Below are 14,297 nucleotides of genomic sequence, written 5' to 3'. Positions count from 1 at the left end.
TAGTCTGGTTCGAGGAACAGCCAGGAGGTTTTCAGATGTGGATCGGAGGTTCCGAGAGGTGATGTGTGGGGATAAAAGCTCAGATAAATAGCTTGGAGCCTGGTTGTTAAGAGCTCTATAGGTCAGCGCTAAAACTTTAAACTGTATTCTAAATTCTACCGGGAGCCAGTGGAGGGACTGTAGATCTCATTTTTGCTCCAAATTCCGAGTCTGTCATTTGATATTGAGTATCGGCCGATCTAATACTTCAGCAATGCATTAAATTTAAAGGAGTGGTTGACTCGTGAACCCAATACATCTTTTCTAAGAGTGAATGCCTTGTAAGTTGTTCTCGGTGCACCATTTCTCTGACCTAAAGGTTGCTCACATCACAGCTGAGCCTCAGATTGCTGGTTTTATAGTCTTATTTCCTTATATTTGGACATCTCTCCCTGGATTGGAAAACAGTAACGCGACTCTACCACTGACTTGCAACATGGATGTTTTATCTCCACAAATAACACAAGCCTGGAGGATCTTCTGCTGTGTGGCGGGGTCGTTTATGCCAATAGTTAACTTAAACTAGCCAAAATGTCAGTTGCTGATTCCCAGACGTTAAAACAATAAAAGCCTTCCCAATCGTGATTGCAGAAAGTAGCACGAATAGGCAAGAATTCCTTTTCCAAGGTTTATTCGAACCTGCATCACATGTAGCAGTATCAGACATCCATCTAAACTCCCTCATCCACTTCTTCTCTCCCACCTACGTTCTCCTTTCCTAGGCTTCCCCCTAGCAGTAGACACAACACACACCTTTAAGAAGAAAAAAGAGAAACACATCCAAGTTGTTCTTTAAGTTTTTTTATTATTATTTGTGTATGTCTTTCTTTCTGTATTTATGACATTTCCTTAGTTCATCTGCTATGAAGATCGTGTTTTAAGAAGTACACTGATAAAAAAAATACATGAATATATTTAAAAGTAGCATCTTTAAGATTTTAGCTTGAATGTCTTTATTTTTAGATTTTGAACGACAATGATGTTTGTTTTGTGTGATAGGTTTCAGGCTGTGTTTATATCCCTTCTCTCTTTCATTCACAGGCTTTGTTTAAAGCACTGGGCCTAAATGATAATGACTTTAAGTTTGGATTGACCAGAGTGTTCTTCCGCCCAGGAAAGGTAAAATATGACCTCATCATGAAGAAAAGGCTTTTCTCTGAATCAAAGGGAACTGATTTTAATCTGTGTGCATCAGTTTGCCGAGTTTGACCAGATCATGAAATCTGACCCAGAACATCTGGCTGAGCTGCTGCAGAAGGTCAACAAGTGGCTGCTGTGCAGCTGCTGGAAGAAGGTCCAGTGGTGCAGCCTGTCAGTCATCAAACGTAGGTTAAATTCAAAGTAGGAAAAGTTATGAGCATTTAACCTATTTCCGTCCTAAATAGAGAAAAAGTTCTTTTTATGTTGTAGTGCCTCCCTTTCTGTGTGTGTGGCACCTGGCCCCAGGCAGTACTTTCACTCTGACACGTTTACTACTTTTAATTTCTTTTCAAATATTGAAAGAAGGAGCCTCCAGCCATCAGGAATAGCACTGCAGAAGCATGTCCTTGTTACACTCCATGCCAAGTTAATAGTTTCATTTATTTCAAAAAGTTCTGGCTGTTAGTGTATTTATACTTTAAAAATATATCAAATTTCTGCTGTAATTGTCTTTGTTCTGGATCTCTCTTTCTGCTTTGTTTCAAAATTTTAACTCATTATTGCTTTTATTTATGGAAGAGAAATGTTTATTTACAGTTTGAGTTCTAAACTACCTTAAAAAGCTGCGTTTGTTTGTTGCTTAAAATGAATGCAAATGAAAGTTTTCTGACTTTTTTCTTTTTGATTACAGTCAGAAATAAAATGAGTTACAGAGCCATGGCCTGCATTAAGATTCAAAAGACTGTCCGCATGTGGTTGTGTAAGAAGAAGCATATGCCACGGTGAGTTGTCCACTTTTTATTCCTTTTTTCCCTTTCTCTGTGCTTTTTCATTTAAATTAGCATACAAGTAGTTGCTTTTCTAGATTAAATCAATCTAAAAAAATAGGAAAATGTCGAAGGAATTTTGTATATATAGAAGTATTTTGAAAGAAGGTTGTAATTAAAGTAATAAATAGGTTTATTTTTATTTTTATCAAGTTAAATTGAAATTTAAAAGGGCCAATGTTTGACTGTGTCGCAAAACTCTTCATTTTATTCCTTATAATAAAATCCGTGTGTTTCTGAATGTTTGATTTAAAGAGACACTTTGCATCCATCCTTTCATCTTATGAACCTGCTTGTCCATGTAGGGTCGCGGGGGGGGGGGGGGGGGGGGGGGGGGGGCTGGTGCCTATCTCCAGCGGTCAATGGGCAATCAGGCGGGGTACACCCTGAACAGAGAGCCAGTCCATCGCAGGGCAACACAGAGACACACAGGACAAACAACCATGCACACACACTCACCTAAGGACAATTTAGACGGACCAGTTAATCTAACAGTCATGCTTTTGGACTGTGGGAGGAAGCCGGAGTACTCGGAGAGAACCCGCGCATGCACAGGGAGAAAGTGCAAACTCCATGCAGAAAGATCCCAGGCCAGGAAGCAAATCCAGGACCTTCTTGCTGCAAGGCAACAGCTCTAACCACAGCACCACTCTGCAGCCCTAGACACTTTGCAACTTTATCATATTTACAAAAAAAGTTCTTATACTTGGCCAGTATGTGCTAAAATTACCCTTTACATGGTTAATTAAAGGCCACCCAGCCCCTATCGCCAGTCTGGTTCCAGCACGCTTCCTGCGTGTTTTAGATCATGAACACAGCTGATTTGTTTATTTTAGTGAGGAATCACTTATGTAGATACTAATGAAGACTGGGGAGACATTTCAGCTATTAAATTAAGGTGTTAAAAAGAGAATGTGCAGCAAGCAGATAAGTTTTGCTTTTGGTTCTACTAAACGGACACTAGGGGGTGCTAAAAGCAACTCCAAACTGCCTAATCTCCCTTTAGCTCCCAGTTGGAGGGCAAACAAGTGTATCAGCTAAAGGCCTAGGGCCCAATGACAGACACTGAAACATTCAAACACTTTTCTTTCTACAATTATAGTTTTATTTTATTTTTTTGGTACTGGAACAGGATCCATGGGATGATAAAAGTTCGAAAACTGAAGAAACACATGGAGCATGTTAACGAGGTGGTAAATGTGTTGAAGGAGGGAAAACAGGAGATGACCAAACAAGTTCAAGAGCTGGCCGCCGCCATTGATGCTCTGTTAGCAAAGATAAGGGTAAGGCGCTTTTTTAAATGTGGTCCACTTTTTTATGACTTTCTTAATCGCAAGTCAGGATTGTTCTCTTACAAAATACGAGCTTGTTTGTGGAATATTTTGTGTTTTAATTCATCTTTTTAGCCTTTCTTACTTCTTGTTTTTTCACACTTGAGCTTTCCAAAGTGTTTTCGTCCCCTTCCATCATTTTGTCTTTCAGTTATTTTTTTAGGATAGGAGGAGCTTGACAAGGAAAACTCCTCTTCTCTCTCCGATGATTGAATTTACTGTAGCTTTTCTGATGAATTATAAGTGAAATTTGGTTAGGGAATCCCAGCTCTCCCTCTGCAATATGCACTCATCTTATTGGACCCTCTAGGTTTGGTGACTCGTAATAAACGTGCGTATCTAAATTTGGGTGTGTGGGTCTTTTTTTCTTTTCCAACACAAATAGACAGAGCATGTTTCTGGTGTTTAACCGTTAGCATGCCTGCTGTCAACGTGGGACTTTGTGAATCTGCACCTGCCAGGTGTAAATAATTCATGAGATGTCAATCTGATGTGTGCACACCTTGACATGTCCTCTCCCCGTGTCACTCTAATGAATCTTCACGGCATGGTGACCTCTTCTCATGAGTTTATGGAGAATTGAGTCTTGCTGCAGCAAAAATGCCACTGACAAACACACTGTCATAAAGTGGCTTGAAAAATATACGCAGCGGTTTGTTATTTCTGCTCTCCTGACTGACAGTCAGCTGAAGTCTTTTCAAATTTGAGTTTGCTGAGGTTTCAGGTCAGTTTCTTGATTATCTCCAATCATTCACATTCTTTTGACCCTCCCACAGGCCACGATCATGACCTGGAAGGAGATCGACACGGAGTACCAGGGTCTGGTGAAACGCTCCGAACAGCTGCTTTCCTCTATCAAGAAGAAGAAGCAGGAAGAGGACGAGACAGAGAGGTTGAAACGCATCGAGGAGGACATGGAGAACGAGAGGCTGAGGAGGGAGCAGGAAGAAGTGCGACGTCAACAAGAGGAAGAGGACAGAAGACTGTAAGGGACGATGGAATAAATATTATAGTTAAAATGAAATCACCATTATGTTGTTATGATGTTCTTGTGTTTCTAATTCCAGCAAAGCAGAAATGGAACTGAAGAGGAAGCAGGAAGAGGAAGACAGAAAGAAGAGGCAGGAGGAAGAAAAGGTTATTCAGGTGGGGAGCCCATTGACTGGCTCAATCCTGTGGCTGCACGGTGGCGCAGTGGTTAACACTGTTGCCTCGCAGCACAAAGGTTGCAGGTTCGAAACTCGGCTGCGGCCTTTCTGCGTGGAGTTGCGTGTTCTCCCCATGCACGCGTGGGTTTCCTCCGGGTACTCCGGTTTCCCCCGCAGATCACAGCATGCACTACAAGTTATAAATTGTAAGTTGCTTTGGATAAAAGTGTCTGCCAAATAAATAAACACGTAAACATAAACACAATCCTGGCCCTCGACGGCCGGTATTCTGCAGGTTTTTGTTGTCCCTCTGCTCTAGCACACTTGATTCAGTGGATGAATCACATGTTCAGCAGCTCGTCAGGCTTGCAGAAGCCTGTTAATCACCTTCTGATTGAAAATAAGTGTGTTGAAGCAGAGTTAAGACTAAAACATGCAGGACCAGGATGGAGAACCACTGGTATACATAATGGACAAACTCTCTATGCCGTTAACGAGCGGACTGAGCTAACTGAAGCTAACGGAGGTTGGCAGGCGCTTTTAGCCAGAAAACCACAATCGAGCATCTCTGCTACCATCTGCCTTTTAGGCTGTAAGACTTTTAACGTGAGGCTGAGGGTTTCCCTGGACCAAGCAAGGAGGCCAGCGCTGCCGGCTCATCTGCTACCTGTGACTCAAATGGACGAGACCCTAAGCCTAGGCTTGGATTATACTTGCTCTTTAATGATGCGTACACATGTTTAAAATCGCGTAACATGCGTTGATTTGAAGCGTCATTTGTGTGCGTCCTCTGAAATTAATGCGACGGCTGCACCTCCAACCGCGACTCTTGTCAAGCTAATCAAATTTGCAAACGACACCACCATGATCGGACTCGTCACGGATGGGGATGCGTCTGCCTACAGAAGGGAGGTCGAACGGCTGGTGTCCTGGTGCTAAACGCACAGAAGACAGTGGAGGTTGTTGTGGACTTTAGGAAGCACACAGCCCTACTCCCTTCCATAACCATGTCTGACACTCCCATGACGATGGTGGACACCTGTCGCTTGCTGGGCACCACCATCACCCAAGACCTGAAATAAGAGCCCAACACCACCACCTTCCTAAGGCAGATGAAGAAATTCTACCTACCCGTTCAGTCGATGAAGCAGTTTTACACCGCAATCATCGAGTCCATCCTTATCCTCTTCAATCACCGCATGGTATGCTGGAGCCACCATCAGGGATAGGAAGAGGTGTCAGCATGTTGTGCGCTCTGCTGAGAATGTCATTGGTTGCAAACTCCCCTCCATACAGGACGTATACACCTCTAGGACTTTGAGGCATGCAGGTTGGATCACAGCAGACCCATCTCACCCTGGAGATAGTGCCAGATGGGAGCAAGTCTCATTGACTTGCTTCCATCTGGCAGGACCAGAACATTTTGCCACAAGAGGAGTGTCCCCCCCTCTGCAATTGGACTCATGAATGACAATTGGAGATCCGCCCACTCCAGTTGCTTGGTTTTAGTCACATGACCCTGTGTTACGTTCGCACCGGACTGTTATGCTTTGATCAGCACCTACACTCGCTGCAATACACGAGTAACCAGTAGGCGAAGTTGACAAAATGAGTCAGACATACTCGCCGTGGTCACTTCGTCTCTTGTTCAGAGGTCTTTCGTACTATCTATGATACTGCTGCTGTCTTTTTCTTCTTTTTTTTTTGCCTTGATCTCAAAATTAAACAGATGCAGACCTCATCAATTGATGCCATGTTTGTTTTGGTTGCACCCCACATATCCAGAACTCTATCCAGTCTGAGTTCTCTAATGTGCCTCCTAGTGGAACACTCCAGTTCTACCTGCAGCACAGCAGCAAATACGTGATGCTTGGGTCAAGACGAGGTTAAAAAGCAAGTGTATTCCAGGCATAATTTGAAACTTTAATTACATCTAAATGGATAAGTTACAAAAAATGTATTCCAATCAGAGTTGTGATTGTAAACTTGACCTATTAACCCTAAAAAGATTTTTGTACCAGGCTGTAAACATGTTTATTCCTACTGTAAAGTTGGCGTTTTAACATGGGAGTCAATGGGAACTTGCCTCTTTATGGATCCAGCCCCTAGTGGATGAGGGGGGAACTGCAATGTTTGTCACTTCCGCATTGGTTTCACTTCTGGCAAGCAGAGTTTACCCCTTGGTGGACCCCCAGTGCTGCAATACCCTTCCGTTATAAGGACATGTAATTCATGTGGAAAAAGTAACAGACACATTTTATACAACTGTCAATCATCTGTACAGTTCAGACGACACCTGAATGAATTACATTTTGCTCGTCTGAAGTGAGCCCTCTCTACTTCAGGAGCTGACGAATTAAATGCATCCAACATAACAAATAGTATTACAGCATTTTCTACTACCTCTGTGTGCACAATGCAGATACCTGATTTGTTACGTACTCTCAGCGCCGGCGCTCCGCACACGCACACCACGCATAGCGCGTAGGGCACCACGCCGGGGGAGGGGCACCAAATGCAAGCTTATGAAAAATAATTTATATATGATAAAGACCGATTTCAATTAGAAGATGTGCAAAGCAAGTTAACAGCATGTTTACAGAGAGAAAACAATACAAAAAGGAAAGGAGATGGACCGTGTCCACTTTTCACTCTGTCCGGGACGTCCGGACTGGGGGTTCTTTCATCCAGGAGCAGGGATCAAATTATGGGGGAGCTGGATATCCTACACATCCAGGGGAGCTGGAAAAAAGTTTTCTACCGATATTACATCATTTATGGACTCTTTTGTGCAGAGAGCACAGAGAGCGGCACAGCGCGTTATTACGCAGCGCTCCAGGCAGCTGCGTCCAGCGCACGGTCCATTCTCAAAGTGGCGCAACCAGAGCCGGATTAAACAAGTGGACTACACTAGGCAGGCTGCATTTTTTGGGCCCCCCTCCATCGATGTTATTTAATGAATTGAAATCTGAAACTTACCAAAGTTACTAATAAAAGTTCATTCACATTTAACATAGCCTAGTTTTTGGTTACAAATTGGTTGTTTGTATGTAAAATATTCTACCAGACTATTTTTTGATATTAATAATTTATACGTCATTACACAGCTGTATTAAATGCTAATAAATTATCCTCATCTTATCCATTGGGGTGCCAATGTTAAGGCAGTAGTACCAGTAAATAACCACTAGGTATCATTAAACTATGTAAACAGAGCAAATATGTTTATCTTATTTGCTCTGTTTACATTTAATCAACACATTTAATTAAAAAGATTTTCTGCAAAATACAATAGCTTACAACATTTATAAATGTTGACAAATTAATCACATGATAGTGGAAAGACATTCCAGAAGAAATAGATCAATTTTAATGGACTGAAGCATGTTTAAAGGCGCAAAAACAAACTATAAACACGCAGCTTAAATTATTGCAGTATTAATTTAATACAATCTATAATCTTAAAAGAAAGTATTTTAATAAAATGAAAATGTTATCTTAAGTTTTGATCTTGCTTTATGCTCATTCAGGCTGTTATTGCCTCTGCTGAATCAGAAATTCAGTGTCAATTTTCTGAATATGAATTTATTGTTTGTTATGCTATTTGAACATTAATAAAAATATTTAAAAAATATATAATAAAACCAGCAACACTTACCAAGGAAACCATTTAGCATTCTCCACTCTGGGATAATTTTCAGCTTTCCTGCTGAAAGTTTCCGGCTGAAGTTAGCTTCCGATTCGGGAAACGGCTAAAGGGCCATTACACCCAATTTTTCTCTACTCTGACCATTTTTAATCTGCTCTAGCTCAAAAACTACTACAGCCACACTGTTCAAACCTGTTCCAGATTATTCTACAATAATAGCAGATCAAATAAAACGCAGTGTGGGATTTGTGAAACCTTTCCCTGATTTGTGAAACTCCAACAGAGCCTTGAAAAATTGTTCTGCACGTGCCCCATAGTAGCACATGTCAGTGAGCACGGATAGTCCGACTATCGTGAAAATACGCCTCCAAAACAATTCCTCCGCTCCTCCATTGTTCTAACGGCATAGTCTTTTTCTCCCGGACAGGAACTCCGCCATATTACCGTAATGTATCGTACACCTCTGAAAAGCGTGAAGTATCACCTTTCTGAAACCATTGGAATTACAAAGATTGCGCAAATGTTCGAACAGTTACGATAGTAAACATTTGTGTGTGGGCTCCGGCGAAGTAGACGATCACGCTTGACGAATATCTTTTGGAAGCTACATGGACGTTCATTTGGCTAAAGTGTGTATGATGTATTTTTAATGTATTTTTGAATAGTAAGGTGAGAAATGTTAAGAAATTTTAAAATTGTCTCATGGGATGTATATGAAACGTGTATTCTAATTATTTAATATTGATACTCGCTTTTGAGTAAACATGAGTTGAACATGAGCTACTCTTATTATGGTGAATTTAATATACTGTAATACTGAAAACACTTGCTACTATTCAACACAAATGCTCACTTCCATCCACTTGAAAATGAAAAAAATGTGTTAGGATTTCTATACGTAGGCTACATTAAGTGATATCCCATAAAAATGAAAGACCTTTACCCAAAATTTTTGTAGAGAAGATGACATGAAACATTAAACAACTGTACTTGATAATCAAAATGCCGCCATACAATCTGTTATTATTGTAGAATAATCTAGAACAGGTTTGAACAGTGTGGCTGTTGTAGTTTATGAGCTACAGCTGTTCCAGTGTTGGCCAGATGCTGAAAAAACGCATAAATCAGCCTTTGTTGAAGTTTCACAAATCAGGGAAAGGTTTCACAAATCCCAGACAAGGTTGTATGAAATCTGCTATTATTGTAGAATAATCTAGAACAGGTTTGAACACGGTGGCTGTTATAGTTTTTGAGCTAGAGCAGATTAAAGATGGTCAGAGTAGAGAAAAATTGGGTGTAATGGCCCTTTAGCCATTTCCCGAATACTTCAGCCTCGTTGCAGCAGGCTGCTGTAAGACTATATTGGGCTCACTTCTGGCTGGCTGCTGTTCTTCCAGTTCGTCCTTCTGTGACTGCGTTGATGTTGACGGCGTTGGCGCTACAGCGTCTTCCACCGCGTCTTCAGGTCGTGTCTCCTCCGGGTCTTGCTCAGGCCCTGCCTCTGGCTCTGCTGACTCGAGCAGGTTCACAGCTGTCGGACGGCTGCTCGAGCTGCCCGACAGAAACTTCTGTAAAGCCCCGCTGTCTCTTCTTTTGTTCCTCTTCATTTTTTTCTCTTTTTACGTTTTGCCGCACCCGAAAGCATCGTGAACGTTAGCCTACTCAAAAACACCTGCTAACTTTGTTGTGTCCCGCTCTGACTCTGACCGCTTCTCTGACATCCTTAATTGGGTGGCGCCCAAGTTGTAGGCTACAGTCATGGGCTGGCGTTAATGTGACCTAGCTAATGTAACAGTCTATGGTTAAGATAAATATCATCACTTATTTTAGTTAATTAATAAATATTGAAATAAACTGTGGATAGGAGTCCTATCTACAAATTCTATCATAGGACATTTGTACATTTTATTTTTAATTTTTAATTTTGTCCCTCTGTCTGGGCCCCATCCAGCCAATCAGGCCCTAGGCACGTGCCTACTTTGCCTTTGCGTTAATCCGGCTCTGGGCGCAACCAAAAAACTATAATTAACCCACGATCGTTCATGTCCACACATGTTCTCTACTTTCTGTCTTATTTGTGTCTGTATCGCTCTGCTACTGCGGAGCTCATCACCTGTGCTGCAGTGATGTCACCTCAGGCAGCATCGAAACGCGCTCTCCGCTTTGTGGTCAGGAGACCCCTTTGGTCTGCTCAAAAGTAACTGATGAGGTGAAAAAGTAAGAATCCAGGCAGCATATTTTCTGGAGAGTTTAGAGGAGATGCAGGAAAATGAGAGACAGACAGGACAGGAAAATAGTTAAATAAAAACAAGAAAACAAAGTAAATTGTAGGTAGATTTATCTCCACTACGCGTTTTTACTGTATAAAACAATAAATTATACACATGTAATAATCATGCATCTGATACAATTCAGATCACCTTCAAAACTCAGTCACACACCCAGAGCCGTTTCAAGGCATTTTGGGGGCCAAGGCAAAATGACCCCCCCCCCCCCCCCCCCCCCACACACACACACACACACACACCCACAGCCACACACACCCCACCACCCCCACCACCCACCACCCCAAAACTGGGCTCCCCAGAAGCCTCTGTGTAATTTATACCCTCTCCAGGAGTGTTAGTTATACAGTGTTTGTAGAGGCCCCTCAGACATTACTGACATGTTATAATATTATCAGATGAAAAATAAATTATCAAACATGCTGTCTCATCTGCTGCTTTTCTAAACTTGCTAAAAGTAACAAAAGCCACTATTTGTGGATTCTCTGAAAGTTTCCATGGAGTGTGTGACAACTTATTTCATCATTGATCCTATCGTCTAATCTCACAGCTGAAACAAGCACCCTTAATAATCTGTGCACAGGAAGCTTACCGATGCTGTAGTAAAACAAAAGGTATAATAATTTATTATTAATAAAACCTTGTTGCAGCACTAAAGCAGAAAAATGAGATTTTGCAATAAATATGCTAAATATTTACATGTGAATTGTTTTAGAGCCCTTTTATTGGCAGAATCTGATATTAATTTAGTTCTTACAAAAAAATGGGTCCCAGCGTTGTATGGCGTTGCCATAGTGTGACGTCATAGGCACAGATCCCCTGTCCTCTTGTTTGGAAATGGAAATATGATCACCCTATATTAAACAAACTGTCCACCCGGGATTTTGCGCTGCACAGAGACGCTTTGCTGCCTATGACTGAACGTCAGTTGAGAGTCAGTCTCATGCAGACTGACCAATGAAGAGAGGGCCTCAAGTTAAGACCCTTTCCTCATTGGTCAGTCCACACGAGGTGGGTCAAAGGTTACCCTGAGCGGGTTACGTGTTGTCAGGCATTCAAGTATTGAGTATATTTACTGCATATTACTGTAAAATATTCTGTATGTGACCATATTATGGTGATCCTTGTGTCGTGATGATGGGGCCTTTTAATATTGTTGCCCAGGGTACAACAAAGTGTTAATCTGGCCCTGCCTACTGGGCGTTCATCAGTAGCTGAGTGAGAGAGGCTGAGAGGGAGAGAAACTCTGAGAAGCTTTAGAGCTTTTTTACTGCTGGAGAAAAAACGTAGCAAGTCATCATCTTCCTAAATGGAGTCATTCTCTTCTGAATCAGCACTTCTTTAAAGAAGAAATAGTTAAATGCAACAAAGGAAAAATCCTTTTATTCAGCCTGTTCATGCGACTTGTATCAAAAAATAAGTCTGAACAGTGTTAAAGGTTGTTCATCTAAAAATAGACCTTGAAGAGTTTGAAGATTATTTTGTTTTAATAAGTTCATCTTAAAACATCTTTCTCAAGTAAAATAAAGTTTCCTCTGTGAGGTCAGAAAGGCCCATCTGTGCTGTTTTGTAACAGAAATAAACAAATGAATCATATTTGTCCACCCAAATACTTAAATGTCACAAAAACAGGAAGGACAAAAACACCGTCAAGGTAAAGTAAGAATTTTTTTTTAAATAAGTGGCTGTTTGTGATTAATCATGAGTTAACTCTGGACATGATTTATATCATTATTAAATAGCCCATGTGGCCTATAGGCTATGTAACTGAGATCTAATATGAAAAATTAGACAAACCTATTTTCTAATTAGGTATTTGCTCTATGTTGATATATTTCATAAACATTTATGGGCCAAGAGGAACATCAGCTGCTGATGGTATAATTTGAAGAAAAAAGTCCATTATACTAACCTCCTTCCTTCATATTCAGAATTTTCTAGTTGTGTGTAAAATGTGTATATTGTGCCTCTCTAGTTCTTAATAAAGGTTAAATAGTTTTGAATTTAGTCATGTCATATGCCAGTGATTGTGTTGTTTTTTCTGTGTGTGTGTGTGTGTGTGTGGGGGGGGGGGGGCACCACGAAGACTTTGTGCTTAGGGCACCAAAATAGCTAGCAACGGCCCTGCGTACTCTCATATAAAAACAGGTCATGCGATTTAAAATTTTTCTGTCTCTTTGAAAACAGATTCTAGCTTTGAAACGTGAACGTACTGCAAAAGACATGGTGATAATTGTTTAAATTTTCTCGACCAGCCCATGAGTGTGTTACGTACACCTGGATATAATGTGCGATTACAGGCTAAGCTGGAAAAGCAGATGGCTCTGGAGAGGGAGGAACAGGCCCAGAATGCCGCCGTGTTGGAGCAGGAGAGGAGAGACCGAGAGTTGGCCATGAGAATCGCTCAGAGCGAGGCTGAGCTCATCAGTGAGGAGGGCCAGGGAGATCCAAGCCTGCGCAGGTACAGTACATATGTGATATTGTAGCCTGATACAGTGTTGCTCTCTGTGAATAAGTAATGCAGGCTCGGGCTGGCCTCAGCATGCATATGTAACTGGCTCTCTCCTGTTGCAGCGGTTTCTACAGTGATGACTCTTTTTCAGATCTTCCTATCTCTTCATCCTCAGCCAGAGTCATGTAAGGAATTAGAACCAGCTCTAACACCACCTGTAGTGCATTTTCAGTCCCTCACTCCAATAATCCATTCTGTACTCCTAATTAGATACTTTGTTGTTAATGCAAATTCAACATTGACTCTCATATTTCTTGATCTGAAAGAACCTGAAGTGAGTGTGTAGTCTTAGATGGATTTTAAGGGGACAAATAAGAACATAGCTGTGGTCTGCAGCATGACGTCATCAACGGAGGAGGAGGAGCTTTAGAAGTTTAAACGGCTATATGGGAAGCCTAACCCCAAAATTCCACTATCTCCGCTCCGCTCCGCCCCCGCCATCCACTGCCGCTCGCTTCCGAACTCAAATTATACTGCACCCGCTCTACAACGGCTCCGCTCCGGTACAGAGACCTGAGGTGCGCAAACAGGCATGTGCGGGATTTACGAGATCTTGCGATACAGTCCGAGCACTAAACGCGGAAGTTAAATCCAAACACCTTTTGTGTGGGAGAAGCATCGAAATGAACTGTTTGTGCTGAGAGATCAGCAGTGTTTGGATCAACAAAGTGTGACTACTTTGATAGTAGAGACTGTATTAGTGGTTTATTTTGTGCATTTAAAGTTCAACCACCATTGATAGTTGTTAAAAGTTGTTGGACCTGTGCATATGAAACAAAAAACGCTTTTTGATTATCGATTTATTGTGAAAACACGGAAGCTGTGCTTGCTCCCTTTCCTGTTGGGCGGTTGTGATTTCTGTCCGTTGACTGCGGAGGTGCTCCGGCGTCCGGCAAAAATAGAATCGATCCTATTTTTGCCGGATGGCAGAACGGCGGGCGGCGAACTGCGCCGCACGGCCGCAGTAGTGGAACAGCTCTGATTGACTACAATGGGACCGTTTTTGCTGCGGAGTTCGTGCCGGAGCGGAGCGGAGATAGTGGAATTTTGGGGTTAGTCTCCTCCCTTTCCGGTCGGTTCATGGGTTCCTGGAACAAAAAAACGAATGCAAGTCAACGAGGCTAAAAGAGCTATTTTTCTTATCCGCTTTGCCTTACGTCCTGAATCATACATACGTTGGACTTCAATTTAAATGAAAAATAATTCTGTGTGTTTCAACTGAGATTCATCAGCTTGTAAAAGTTTGTAATTACTACAAATCAGGCTTCGGCATGCCTCGTACAAAATGTTCCCTACGGTAGCTGCTACTTACAACATGGCGAGATTTATGGTGGTTCTTTCCTCCTGGAGAAAGGATTCAGAGTTA

At 41.8% G+C, this 14,297-nt stretch overlaps 1 protein-coding gene across 1 annotated transcript in view; it reads left to right on the top strand.

Annotated features, from left to right (window-relative positions):
- The window catches only part of myo6b (myosin VIb), a 45,767-nt gene that overhangs the window by 21,472 nt on the left and 9,998 nt on the right, over positions 1–14,297 (top strand). Inside the window, exons 22-28 of the mRNA XM_015969956.3 lie at positions 1,081–1,158; positions 1,235–1,364; positions 1,871–1,961; positions 3,139–3,289; positions 4,114–4,322; positions 4,405–4,483; positions 12,720–12,880. Of these exons, the coding sequence (XP_015825442.3) occupies positions 1,081–1,158; positions 1,235–1,364; positions 1,871–1,961; positions 3,139–3,289; positions 4,114–4,322; positions 4,405–4,483; positions 12,720–12,880 (899 nt within the window). The remainder of the gene's footprint in view (positions 1–1,080; positions 1,159–1,234; positions 1,365–1,870; positions 1,962–3,138; positions 3,290–4,113; positions 4,323–4,404; positions 4,484–12,719; positions 12,881–14,297) is intronic.

Source organism: Nothobranchius furzeri, chromosome 18 (genome assembly GCF_043380555.1).
Source record: "Nothobranchius furzeri strain GRZ-AD chromosome 18, NfurGRZ-RIMD1, whole genome shotgun sequence".
Lineage (NCBI taxonomy): Eukaryota > Metazoa > Chordata > Actinopteri > Cyprinodontiformes > Nothobranchiidae > Nothobranchius > Nothobranchius furzeri.
Note: the sequence above shows the minus strand (reverse complement) of the source record. Positions and strands in the feature narration are given on the sequence as shown.